The sequence below is a fragment of the Neolamprologus brichardi genome, chromosome 14, assembly GCF_056152115.1.
Source record: "Neolamprologus brichardi isolate AB-2024 chromosome 14, ASM5615211v1, whole genome shotgun sequence".
NCBI lineage: Eukaryota > Metazoa > Chordata > Actinopteri > Cichliformes > Cichlidae > Neolamprologus > Neolamprologus brichardi.
The window spans coordinates 2,384,663-2,397,500 of NC_142117.1; the positions used below are offsets into that span (position 1 = coordinate 2,384,663).

Below are 12,838 nucleotides of genomic sequence, written 5' to 3' on the forward strand. Positions count from 1 at the left end.
TGACAGCCAAATATATTCATCACAGCCTGTGTGACCCGAACATCCTGTGGGGTTCAAACTACCATTAGCTCTGATTTTTGAGTGGGTCACCTGCAAAGAATACATTAGGTAACAATTGTGGGCGTGTCCTGCAAACATTTCTTTACTTCCAGCTCCACATTTTTTACTCAACTCTAATCAAGTAACTCTGCATGAATCACAATGTTGCATATATGTGCAACAGCACAGGGAACCACAGAGAAAAGGCAAACATCGAAAAGCTGTTCACTGATTTGATTATCGAGTAGCAGCCCACTTTAATGATATGAAACATGATGCAGCATCGTTACAATGTTGTGCCATTGAACATGTTCTAGTACCTCCAACAGGGGAAACCATGACTTATCATTGAAGAGAGGCATTCTGGGTATTCACCTTACAGACGCTGTCATCTGAATCATGAACTTGTTCTCAGTGTTATGTTCTAGTTTCTACATGATCTTATTTTTTTCAATACATGACAGTGATTTTTATAAGCGGTTTTTAATAAGTAGTAATTTATGGATGTTTTTAGAATGTTTAACAGACATCGATGGTCCAGTTCTGAGAGGAGCCACAGACGATCGACAGCTGCAAAGGAGAGTTTGTAAAGCAGAGTGAGATCCTCAGCAGATGGATTTTAATCTGCTAGAGAGTAACTAAGAAATCTCAAGAATTAAAAAGTCAAACTCAGTCACATAAAGACATTATGAAACAAAAATTTGGTTCACTAATATGGAACCCAACAAAAAGCCAGGTACAAATGTTAGAGAAAAGATCATCGATTATTTGAATCAGTTATGGGAATAAAGTCACAGGTCCATAACACAGATTTATAAATGAAATCAGGTGGAAGAAAAGATAACTGGGGCAAGAGCACAAGAGAGGATTTTAGCTTGCACAGTGACGCTAGAGCTAGCAAATGTCTAGAAGTTATTTTCCGACAAATCCCAGAGAACATTTGTAACGTGCAGACGTGGTGAACAAAAAGCTCAAAACAACGTCTGTGGATCTGGAGTTATTCAAAAATACAGTAATTAATATTTCTAAAAGAGAACTTACTGATGGATCATTTTACCAAGTAGTGCTGTAAGTGTCTTTGCTGTAAAGATGGACCTTTATAATAATGGTGAGTGTGATAGTGTGCACAGGTCATACTATATTTCGCCATGAATCAAAAATTGAAATATTTGTCCTTTATTTTGTGCGGGGCGTCTGCACAACCTCGGTTAAATCTCTGTTAGAAACAAGTAGTTTCACCTTTTTCTCTTTTAAGGCCTCTTCAGACTAACACTGTTCTAACTGGCTGCCTTTAAATATTAGACAAAAATCCAAACCTACACAGCCCTGTGTGAATAAGTGAAGCAGGTCTCCAGCCACAGCCAGGCTTGATTAATGTCACATCTATTCTCAATGAAGAAATCATCTAAACAGGACCTGCCTGACAAAGTGGAGTAGACCAAAAGATCCTCAAAACTCAGACATCATGACGTGATCCGAGGAACAAATGAGAAACAAAGCAATTGAGATCTTTCAGTCTGCAAATGTTAACGAGCCATTTCTGTGGGACTCCAGCGAATCACAGTGACAGTCTTCATCCACAAACATGGAACAGCGGTGAACCTTTCAAGGAGTAACCGGCCGACCAAAATGACCCCGAGAGCACAGTGACGACTCATTGAAGAGGTCACAAAAGACCCAAGAACAACATCCAAAGAACTGCAGGCCTCCTTAGCCTCAGTTAAGGTCGGTGCTCATGACTCCACCATATGAAACTGGGCAAACTGGCCGAAAGACACTGCTGAGCAAAAGGAACATAAAGGCTCATCTCAGGTTTGCCAGAAAGCATATTGCTGATCTCCAATCTGTTGACTTATACCAACAGTAGAATAAGGTGGTGGTAGTGTGATGGTCTGGTGCTGTTTTGCTGCCTCTGAATGACTTAAGAACAACAAAATGAAGACTTTGGAGCGGCCGAGTCAATGTTCTGACCTGAATCCGATTGAGATGCTGTGTCACAACCTTACAGTGGTTCATGCTCAAACCCAATGTAGCTGAATTACAACTATTCTGCAAAGACGAGTGGGCGAGAATTTCTCCACAGTGCTGTAAAAGACTCATTATCAGTTATCACAAATGTTGTTGCTGCTAAGTGTCCCGGTCACTCTTCCACACACAGGACCATGTTGGTTTGGATGTTTTCCCCTTAATAATAAACAGATTCATTTAGAAACTGCATATTATGTTTACTTGTTTTGTCTTTGTCTAATATTTACATTTGTTTGATCTGAAATATTTAATATATACAAAAATACACAAAAAGAGAAAATGAGGAACTTTTCCTACATCACTGTATGTAAAGTGTGAATCGTGAGGGGATCGTGTTCTGTTTTGTTCACACTGCACTTGTTTCTTGTCACTTAATACAGTGAAGACAAATATATAACATGTACAACACACTTATTGGCTAGAAGAAACAATTATTGGTGCATTTCTGTTGCAGGGCTAACACAGTGAGAATCTGTGATGAACCCATCTCCACTAACTGCATGTGTTTGGAGTGCAGAGTCAAAGTGAACCCACACGGAGAACATGCAGACGACACATTAAACGTCCCGATGGTGGATTTAAACCTAGGACCTTATTGCTGCGAGGCAGCAGTGCTAAGAACAAGCTTTGAAAAAAGAAAGAAGGAAGGATTCATGTTTTTTACGTTTGTGAGATCTGAAAAGTAAATTAAATTTGTATATTATACGAAATCCCTCATTCTAAATTGACTCCTGGGTCTTCGCAAAGCAGGACTTTCTATATAAGAAAACACAGTCTTGGTGAATATTGTGTCCCCTGATAAGAACACTTTTCTCCCATTGATAACTTATCACTCAACATTTATGTTGGAATTTCTAACTAACATTTGTTTAGTTGATGGGATGGTTATGAGATGACTGTTGACCTGTTTGCACAGTTAGTGTCTGTACAGTTTCTGATCAGTGTTGGTCAAGTTACTTGAAAAAAGTAATCAGTAACTAATTACTGATTACTTCCCCAAAAAAGTAATCCCATTACTTTACTGATTACTTATTTTCAAAAGTAATTAATTACTTGGTTACTTAGTTACTTTTTAAAAACACGATTTACAACCTGAATAGGTGATAAAGTGATAGATCTTTCAGCCCAATTCTACTTTTTCTACATAATCATCATACAAAATGTAATCAAATGGAAAAGTCTCTTTTTAAAACTTGTTTTATTAGTTTTAATCTTTTAACTTTATGCATCAAGCAAAAATTTAATTATCTGCAACATTCTCTGACTGGAAGAAATTTGTTTAACATTTAAACCTATTTTCTGCACATTCCAGCACATAAAATAAAATATTTTGTGTGTTTACACTCAGTCTTTCAAATAGATGCAAGTAAAACACAGCAGAAAATAAATAAAGTCAAAGACTAGCGGTCCTGTTGCTCTATTTTCACCTGTAAAGCAGGAGTGGGGTAGGCGGAGGTTTACCCTGGTGCAGGTGTGCAGCGGTCAGTGGAAGAATCCGCGAGTTTCTCTGTGAGTTTCCCATTACGTCGTAGCTACTCGGTGCTTGTTTGGAAGTTTAGGGTTTTTTCGCTGTAAAAAGAAGTTTTCTTCCCATGCACAACAGACACTAATGTTTTTGTCACTTTTTATGGAATCAAACTCAAAGTAAGGTCAGTACTTCCACGCTTTAAACGCTGCACGCTCATACTCTCTCCTGCACTCGATATATGATCCATTGTTGATCTGCACACAGCTGTTGTCACGAACGTCGCACTCGCTTACGTCACTGTCATGAGACATTCTCGCAAAAAAAATCACGGTTTTAGTAACGCAGTAACATAGCGTTCCTACGGGAAAGTAACAGTAATCTAATTAGCGTTTTTGCAATAGTAATCCCTTACTTTTCTCGTTACTTGAAAAAAGTAATCAGATTACAGCCCATCTCTGTTTCTGACACACAAGTATACTGTTGGTGGTTGTGTGTAGTTATTGGTGTGGAATACTTACTAAGTTTAGTTGCCACCACAGTGATATTGTGCTGAACAGCTGTCTCTCTGTCCAAGTATTCATTAGTGGATATGATTCCTTCCACCGTCTCAATGTCAAAAAAGCCGTCAGAGCCCGTCTGCCACTCCAGAGAATACCTGCACACATCAGACATCCATGGACTTTAACTTCATTTTACATTTTTATAGACATTTAATTTGGTCAACCAGACATAAAAACTAATCGCATGTATAAAGTCATCAGTCAAATAAAAAAAGAACTTTTAAAAATATTACTGACTGGTTTTAAAAGCTTTTACGTCTGCAGTGATCTGTCAGTTTGTGGTAATTAATCAATAGTTTCACTTCAGAGTTCTTAAAGTTTTATATGGAATCATATTTGATTATTTAACAAATTAACTCTCTTAATTGGTTAAACTGTTACTTGGTGAACTGGTTTGAATTTAGATTCTGATCAAGAATCAAACTATGATGTAGAACAACATCGTTACAACTTCCAGCCTTCCAGGAAATGAATAATACTTAAAAAAATAAACAGTCTGTTGACATCATTCCACAGATCTGTGAAGAGCTTTCCACCTGACAGCACTGCTACTAGCATCCAGGTCGTAAGCGGTCACTGAGCCAATGATGTTTCCTGGGGGAGTGTCCTCGTACACATCCAAAGAATAGTAAGGCGTGGTGAAGACAGGAGGCTCGTCCACATCCAGTACGTTAATTTTGACTGTCACAGAGTCCTTGAAGGGCCCCAGATGGAGGAAACGGGGATCTAGCTCTGCATTAAATGCTTCCACCTGGAAAGTATAGGACGCTTGGGTTTCATAGTCAAGAGTCTGGAAAACATGGGAAGAAATCCACTGAGATGAAGCAAAAATTCAGAGCAATCATTATATTACCTCATGTCTGCAGAGAGGACGCCTCACAGGCCATCTACAGTGATTTTAACTAAAATACTTTCTGAAGTATCATTTTAGGACCACCTGGGAACTTTTTAAAAAGATAAATACTGATATTTTTGTTTTTGCAGTACAAACAAAAATATCAGTGCAGTGTGAAAGTTAAATAAAAATGACATTTTATTCATGTGACTGTGATTGTTTAAAAAGTATTCTGCATGCTTTATTTCACGGTAATTGTGCTGTAAAATGAAACTATATGCCATTAAGAAAATGTTTTTACTTCCCTTTTGCAATGTGAAGTTTTTTATTACGTGTGCTCAGATATGGGAGCACTGAACTTCATTTTGATGGCATCAAAGACGAGTGAAAATTTCAGGCATTTATCTTTAAAATTTAAATTTAACAGTCCAATCAAATTCCTGTATTTTAAACCACAGTATATGTAGAATTAGTCAGTCGGCTGACATGTTTATCATCTCATTGTACAGGACAGAAAAATGCCTATCAAGAGACTTATTGGGCTGGACCAGGTGACCCTGAATCCTCCCTTAGTTATGCTGCAACAGGTGTTTTATGAACACCTGCCTTGACTGGTTGTGGAATAAATACAATGAACACAATGTGAAGAGTTTACAGATAGCTTTTAGGACTTAGGATTATTTGAAAATCAAAATGGTCCCATCCATAAATGCATGAACAATTTTTTCAATATCACTCTTAGACACCATGTTTTTAATTTCAGCAATATTATGCAGATCAAAAATGCAGTCTTAGACACAAAACAACTTCAAGGTTTCTAATGGTACTATAGATCCAGGTAATGACAACTATGATACATTGACTGGTTCTTGTATACACTAGCACTTCTCTGCTCTACTTAACCACATAGCTTTACACACAAGTGTATGTAACCCAGTAGAGAAAACCGCTTTTGTTGTTATTCTTTCTTGCTTTCTCTTCATTTGTATAAATGTATTTCCACTCTTTTATTTTGAAAAGACAAATTTATTTTGAAAGAAGTGTGATCCTCTGTCAAACTTTATTTTTCTTTTTACGGATCACATTGGGTAATGGCCATTTCATTTGTTGGAAGCGGTTTTAGTCCCGCCTTCCAAGCACCGGACCACCATTACACATATTGGTTTTTCGCACGTGGAAGGTAGACGAGACAGGCTTCGGACGGTCTGTGCGGAATTTTCTGTCATTTTGGTGTTCTGTTCATGTGATAAAGCAACTAAGATTTTGGATTCTCTCCGGATAGAGGTATCGAGCCTGCGCCCAGACTAAACGAATCTCTCCCTCAAGAGAGGCATAAAAGTGGTAACACACAAACCACAAAACCAAGGAAAAAACAACTAGACTAGTAAGGAATCCTGACCTGACAAATGACCAAAAATTTAAATATTGAGCTCAGTAGGCTATTTTTGTTATGCCGGCTTATCATTACTATTACTGCTGTTATTGTGGAATTTGTGTCTGATTTACTGGGGCGATCGTGGCTCAAGAGTTGGGAGTTCGCCTTGCAATTGGAAGGTTGCCGGTTGAGCCCCGGCTCCGACAGTCTCGGTCGTTGTGTCCTTGAGCAATACACTTCACCCGTTGCCTACTGGTGGTGGTCAGAGGGCCAGGTGGCGCCAGTGTCCGGCAGCCTCGCCTCTGTCAGTGCGCCCCAGGGTGGCTGTGGCTACAATGTAGCTGCCATCACCAATGTGTGTGTGAATGGGTGGATGACTGGATGTGTAAAGTGCTTTGGGGTCCTTAGGGACTAGTAAAGCGCTATACAAATACAGGCCATTTAATTTTCATTTCTGTACAAAATAATAACCATTGTTGCTCATTTCCTGTCTCCAGCCATTTCACTCCACGTTCACCTCATTTCCTATTGTAATCCTGTTAAACCTAGCAACTGGTCTGTAGATTTGGCTGTGCTAAACTATTTAAAGTGAGTCAGGGGTTACATATAATTGCTTTCTATCTAATGTTTTCAATCTATTCCATGTACACATCCATGTCTTTATCTCTCACAGGAATGTCAGAGAGTTTGTCCTGGTCAAATACTCGTGTCAGCCAAATGTGTCTTTTATTCAACAAAATAACAAAATTGTCACCAGAGCACAAAGTATGAAGGAATGAATACAGTAAGTACAATAGTCCCTTACATGGTATTACCCCAGTGACAGCAATTGCAATGGACCAGTTAGTGTTTCTCTATTCTCACTGACAATTTAACACATTTAGAACTATGAACATTTAACAATGTGACTGTGAAGCAGTCTAAGGCTACGTTCACACTGCAGGCGAAAGCGCATCAAATCTGACTTTTTTGACCCTATGCGACCCATATCCGATCACGGCACAAATCCGATATTTTCAAATCCGATCTGGGTCACTTTCGTATGTGGTACTGAATCAGATACATATCTGATGTTTTAGAAAGCGACTGCTGTTTGATGGTCATGTCGCATTAAATCCGTCTTTTATGTCACTGACACAAGACAGACGCCGATTATCAGCACCGGAGAAGACAAACGAGAAAGCATGGCGGCCATCGTTAAAGCAAAGGCTCTTTTTTTTCTCAGTGTCTTTTCTTTAATTAATTTGTCAAAATTCTGTCGGTTACGACTGTGCAGAAATTGATCGACTGCTGCAACAACACCTACTAGCTCTGTAGCCGCCATTTTTAATTCTGTAAACAGAGCGTGTTGTGTGTGACATCTTCTTTTGCGCATGTGTGTCGCTTTGAGGGCCGTGAACCGTTCACACTGCAGCGCGTTTGCTGTCACATTTTATTCGTAGTGTGAAAACCAGGCAAAAAATCAGAATTGAGCATTAAGACCTGCAGTGTGAATGTGGGCTATGATTTAAAGAACTTTGCATCAGCATAAAACAATCTTTCCATCATCAGCTTGAAGACATAAAATAAAGTGCTGTGTGAATGGATTTGCAGCAGGAAGCACTTAGAAAGCAACTAACGTGCACTAAAGGGTGAATTTACCTTTTTCAGAACAACGATCCCTTCTTGACTTTGACCATTACAGATGATGTCAAACATGTTGCCCTCATCTCCTGGAACAATGGCATACTCCACCCGTGCGTTGCTGCCTACATCCAAATCCTGGGCTTGAATTCGTCCCACAGCTGCACCCAATGATGCTGATTCTGGTACATGAAGATGAAAAATACCTTAAAGAGTAAGAAAGATCAGTAAAAAGAGACAACCAATTAAACACTATTATTAGTCCAACGTAACTGAATGAATGATGGAGTAGATTTTTTAAACAATGAGCAAATTAGACATTGCTAAGAGTTTGTTACTCTTAGTGAAGCGCGGAGGGTTGTCATTGACATCAGTCAGGGTGATATTGATGATGGTGGTGGAGGCCAGTCCCCCCAGTTGACCACCCATGTCCTTGGCCTGGAGAAGAACCTGGTATTCCTCTTTCCCCTCACGGTCCATGTTGGCCAGAGCTGTCCGAATTATACCTGAAAGGATTTGGTTTAACATTTTAGACCTCACTATAACAAAGAAGAAAGACGAAGATGAATCTGGCTTTAGTCTACACATGCTGTATGCCTATGCTTCCCACATTTGAATATTTTTTCTATATTTGTCACAAAAAATGTAAATATTAGACAGAGATGATGCAAGTAAACACAAAATGCAGTTTCTAAATGAAGATGTTTATTATTAAGGGGGGAAAAGCCAAAATGGCCCTGTGTGAAAAAGTGATCCCCCTCCCCGATAAAACTGCTACAGGCCTCCCCAGACGACGTACAAACAACAGTGACGTCTTTAACTGATGAAAAGTTTGAATGGTTGACTGCAGCCAAACCCACCATTACAAGACCAAAACCAGTTGCTCCTGCACTGAACGATGACCTTGAAAAGAGTTAATCTCTGTATACTAAACATTCCTGAAGGGAGCAAACATGGCAGGGACCCTCTAAAGTTAATGTTGGAGGTATCAATGCAGACAATGGGCCCCAGTCTTCCCTGCGTCATCTGAACTGGAAAGAGTCCAACAAACCCCGACCGACCTCCAGTGAAAGGTCATAACCCCCACACTTACCCACAGAAAGAAGCTGCACTGCGCTGGGCCACAAACTACAAGCTTAAACATCAAGGTACCACTAAAAGGGTCTATCAAGACATCAGTGCACTGTTCAAAGCAAGCCCTGTATCAGAGAAATGTTAGACTCCACCCAGCATGGCTGCGTGTGATGTGCAGAGACCACATGTTCACATTCAACTGACCTGATAGGCTCAGATGTTTCATGACCAGAGGATCAGTAAATAGTAAGACTACATGTGTGGCACTCTGATTTAAACAGCCTGAAGATGATTAAATATCTAAGCTTGAGTATGTGCTCGTTTTCATCTTTTCATAGTAATCAGTGAAACTCAAGATCCGGACACTCATTAACGTTATGGTTGGGTTATTCAGCATCATCCTACATGCAGGTGCGTACCTAATATAATAAGGTTGTATACCTTATTATATTTAACTTTTGATCTAAAATAAGGCAAAACATAAAATTATATATAATTATATAAAGAAATACTCTGTCTACTTGGAAGGTTTTCTTAAATTAATAGGAGGCAAGAAGAGTGCTGGCTATGAGTGATTTTGTGAGCTATCTAATTTAAAGTTAACAGTTCATGTGTATATTAATGTCTGTTTCTTTACAGTAGATGTTTGCTGTGGTGGATGAAGCAGCTACAAAGTTTACTTTTCTTCACACGAGTTTAACCTGGACCAGGTGACCCTGAATCCTCCCTTAGTTATGCAGCAATAGACGTAGGCTGCCGGGGATTCCCATGATGCATTGAGTTTTTCCTTTCCAGTCACCTTTCTCACTCACTATGTGTTAACAGACCTCTCTGTATTGAATCATATCTGTTATTAACCTCTGTCTCTCTTCCACAGCATGTCTTTATCCTGTCTTCCTTCTCTCACCCCAACCAATCACAGCAGATGGCCCCGCCCCTCCGTGAGCCTGGTTCTGCTGGAGGTTTCTTCCTGTTAAAAGGGAGTTTTTCCTTCCCACTGTCGCCAAAGTGCTGCTCATAGGGGGTCATATGATTGTTGGGTTTTCTCTGTATCTACTGTACAATATAAAGCGCCTTGAGGTGACTTTTGTTGTGATTTGGCGCTATATCAATAAAATTGAATTGAAATTGAATTGAATGAGTTTAACGTGCGGTTTGATGAAGGACGCCCGGCAGCTTTTTCCCAATAAAGGTCTTTACAGGAACAAAAGCTGCTGTTTTTTCACTATATGTGTGCTCTTATGTTTCTATTGCAGGTCTATGTTTACATTGACCTGCAATAGAAACAGTCACAACGTAAAGCTCATGTTTCCATGGTAACTGGACTGGGGAGAAATTTGTGAGGTATCATGAAATGAACTGAATTCATGTGACGTCTGAGTTCTGTTAGTACAACTGATTTAATTATTCTTGCTTTGTAACAGAAACCTTCCAGCTGCTGTCCTGTCACCTGTTTTGGGGTCCACAGAGAAGTAGGGCTGGCCGTGAAGGATGCTGTAGACAATGCGAGCACTGTTGCCATACGTGGGGTCATCTGCATCTGTGGCAGTCACCTGCGTCACGTAGGTTCCTAAACAAACACAAACATGTTTGCACAGATGATGTAAATACAGATTACGTTTCTCTCTAGAAACTGAAACGCAGCGACGTCTGCGTGCTACACACCTGCTGACCGTGCTCTGTGATTTTACTTGGCCTGTCACTTTGTGGCTGAGCTGTTGTCACTCCTACTCTCTTCCACATCGTTATAATACCACTAATCGCTAACTGTGGAATATTAAGTGGTGAGAAAATTTCACAGCTTAAGTTGCACAGATGGCATCCCATCATGGTACCTCACTGGAATTCACTGAGCTCCAGAAATGACCCAATGTCTCACAAATGTTCGCAGCCTGTTTGATTTTATGCGTCTGTGGCCGTGGAAGTGAACCACTACTGAGGTTCACCATATGTAAGAGGACAATACTGACATTTTTAAAATTCTCCTCTAAAGGAAACAGAATGTGGGAAACATGGGCACAACTTGCCCGAGTTCACTGACGTAGTTCAATAATTCAGAAATTCCTTGGTGGCCCCAGGGGTGGGTGACGTTTGCCACGAGTTCCTGAATATTGTAGGGCTGTTCTGGTTCACACACTTCTGCAACATCACATGGAGATCTAAACACTCCTTAGCCTCCCTGGGAAGGTCTGCCCTTTGTCACTGATTCGGTTCATAATCTTTACAGACAGGATCCAACCAAGTGGTGGAAGGCTTCCAACTTGGTAGCCTCAGAATCTTATATCTGCTTTTTGCAGATGATGCGCTCTGTAGGCTTCATCATGCTGTGGCCTCCAGCTTGCAGTGTAGTGACGTGATTGAAAATTAGCATCTCCATGTCTGAGGCCATGGTCCTCAGCTGGAAAAGGGTGAAGTGTCCTCCTGGGGTCAGGGTAGAGTTGCTGCCCCAGTTGTTGGAGGAATTTTACAGGGAGATTGTAAGATGGGGTCGTGGGTACAGTGAGGAGGACAGTATACCATTGTAGTCATTCGAGATGGGCTCAAAGTAGAGCCACTACTCCTCCACATTAAAAGGAGCCAGAGATGGTTTGAGCATCTGACTAGGATGCCTTCTGGGTGACCTCTGGCTAAGGTGTTCTTGGCATGTCTCCACGAGGAGATAGACACAATGGAGAGATCATATCTCTCTGCTGGGCTGGGAACACCCCAGTGTTCTCTCAGATATACTGAATGTGATGGCTGGGGAGCGGATGGTTTTCTGGGTTAAGCTGCCCATGACCTGGTTCGGATAAGCAAAGAAAATAGATGGATGGGCGGATGCCAAGACTTTGGAGAAGAAAAAAAGAAAGATCAGATAATTTGATCTTGTAAACACACCCTAAGAAAGCAGTCTTACATATTTGCTTAATATGTGCGTTGAAGGACATATCCTGGTCAAAAATGACTCCAAGGTTCCTCACAGTGTTACTGGAGGCCAAGGTAATGCCATCCAGAGTAAGAATCTGGTTAGATACCATATTTCTAAGCTTTTCAGCGCCGAGTACAATAATCTCAGTTTGATCTGAATTAAGAAGCAGAAAGTTAGTGGCCATCCAGGTCTTTATGTCTTTAAGACATTCCTGCAGTTTAACTCATTGGTGTGTGTTATCTGGCTTCATGGACAGATAGAGCTGGGTGTCATCTGCATAGCAGTGTAAATGTATGCTATGTCTTCTAATGATGCTGCCTAAGGGAAGCATGTATAATGTAAACAGAATTGGTCCTAGCACTGAACCCTGTGGAACTCCATAATTAACCTCAGTGTGTGAAGAGGACTCTCCATTTACATGTACAAACTGGAGTCTATTAGATAGATATGATACTAACCACTGCAGCACAGTAGCTGTAATACCTACAGCATGTTCTAATCACTCTAATGGGATATTATGGTCAACAGTATCGAATGCTGCACTAAGGTCAAGAAGGACAAGCACAGAGATGAGTCCACTGTCAGAGGCCATAAGAAGATCATTTGTAACCTTCACTAAAGCTGTTTCTGTGCTGTGATGAGCTCTGAAACCTAAAATCTGATAAATAGGTTGATCATAGCCTGAAGAAGTAATTAATTTTAAGACGTCTTATAAGAATGGGGTCTAAAAGACACAATGATGGTTTGGAGGAAGTAATTACTGAAGTTAATTTAGAAAGATGGAGAAAAAGAGTCTAAATGAATATCAATGGTGATGAAAGTAGCTAACATAAATCTAAGTCTGTGAGATGGTTATGAATGGTTCAAATTTTATTTGTGAAGACTGTTATTAGATAAGGTGGTCTGACTTTTTGTCAGCCTGGCTACA

The 12,838-nt window shown here is 40.2% G+C and overlaps 1 protein-coding gene across 1 annotated transcript in view; it reads right to left on the minus strand.

The window, feature by feature from the left end:
- The window catches only part of LOC102788393 (cadherin-12-like), a 30,752-nt gene that overhangs the window by 7,066 nt on the left and 10,848 nt on the right, over nucleotides 1–12,838 (minus strand). Inside the window, exons 4-8 of the mRNA XM_006806192.2 lie at nucleotides 10,453–10,572; nucleotides 8,267–8,434; nucleotides 7,947–8,134; nucleotides 4,632–4,885; nucleotides 4,054–4,190 (exon numbers count right to left, since the gene is read on the minus strand). Of these exons, the coding sequence (XP_006806255.2) occupies nucleotides 4,054–4,190; nucleotides 4,632–4,885; nucleotides 7,947–8,134; nucleotides 8,267–8,434; nucleotides 10,453–10,572 (867 nt within the window). The remainder of the gene's footprint in view (nucleotides 1–4,053; nucleotides 4,191–4,631; nucleotides 4,886–7,946; nucleotides 8,135–8,266; nucleotides 8,435–10,452; nucleotides 10,573–12,838) is intronic.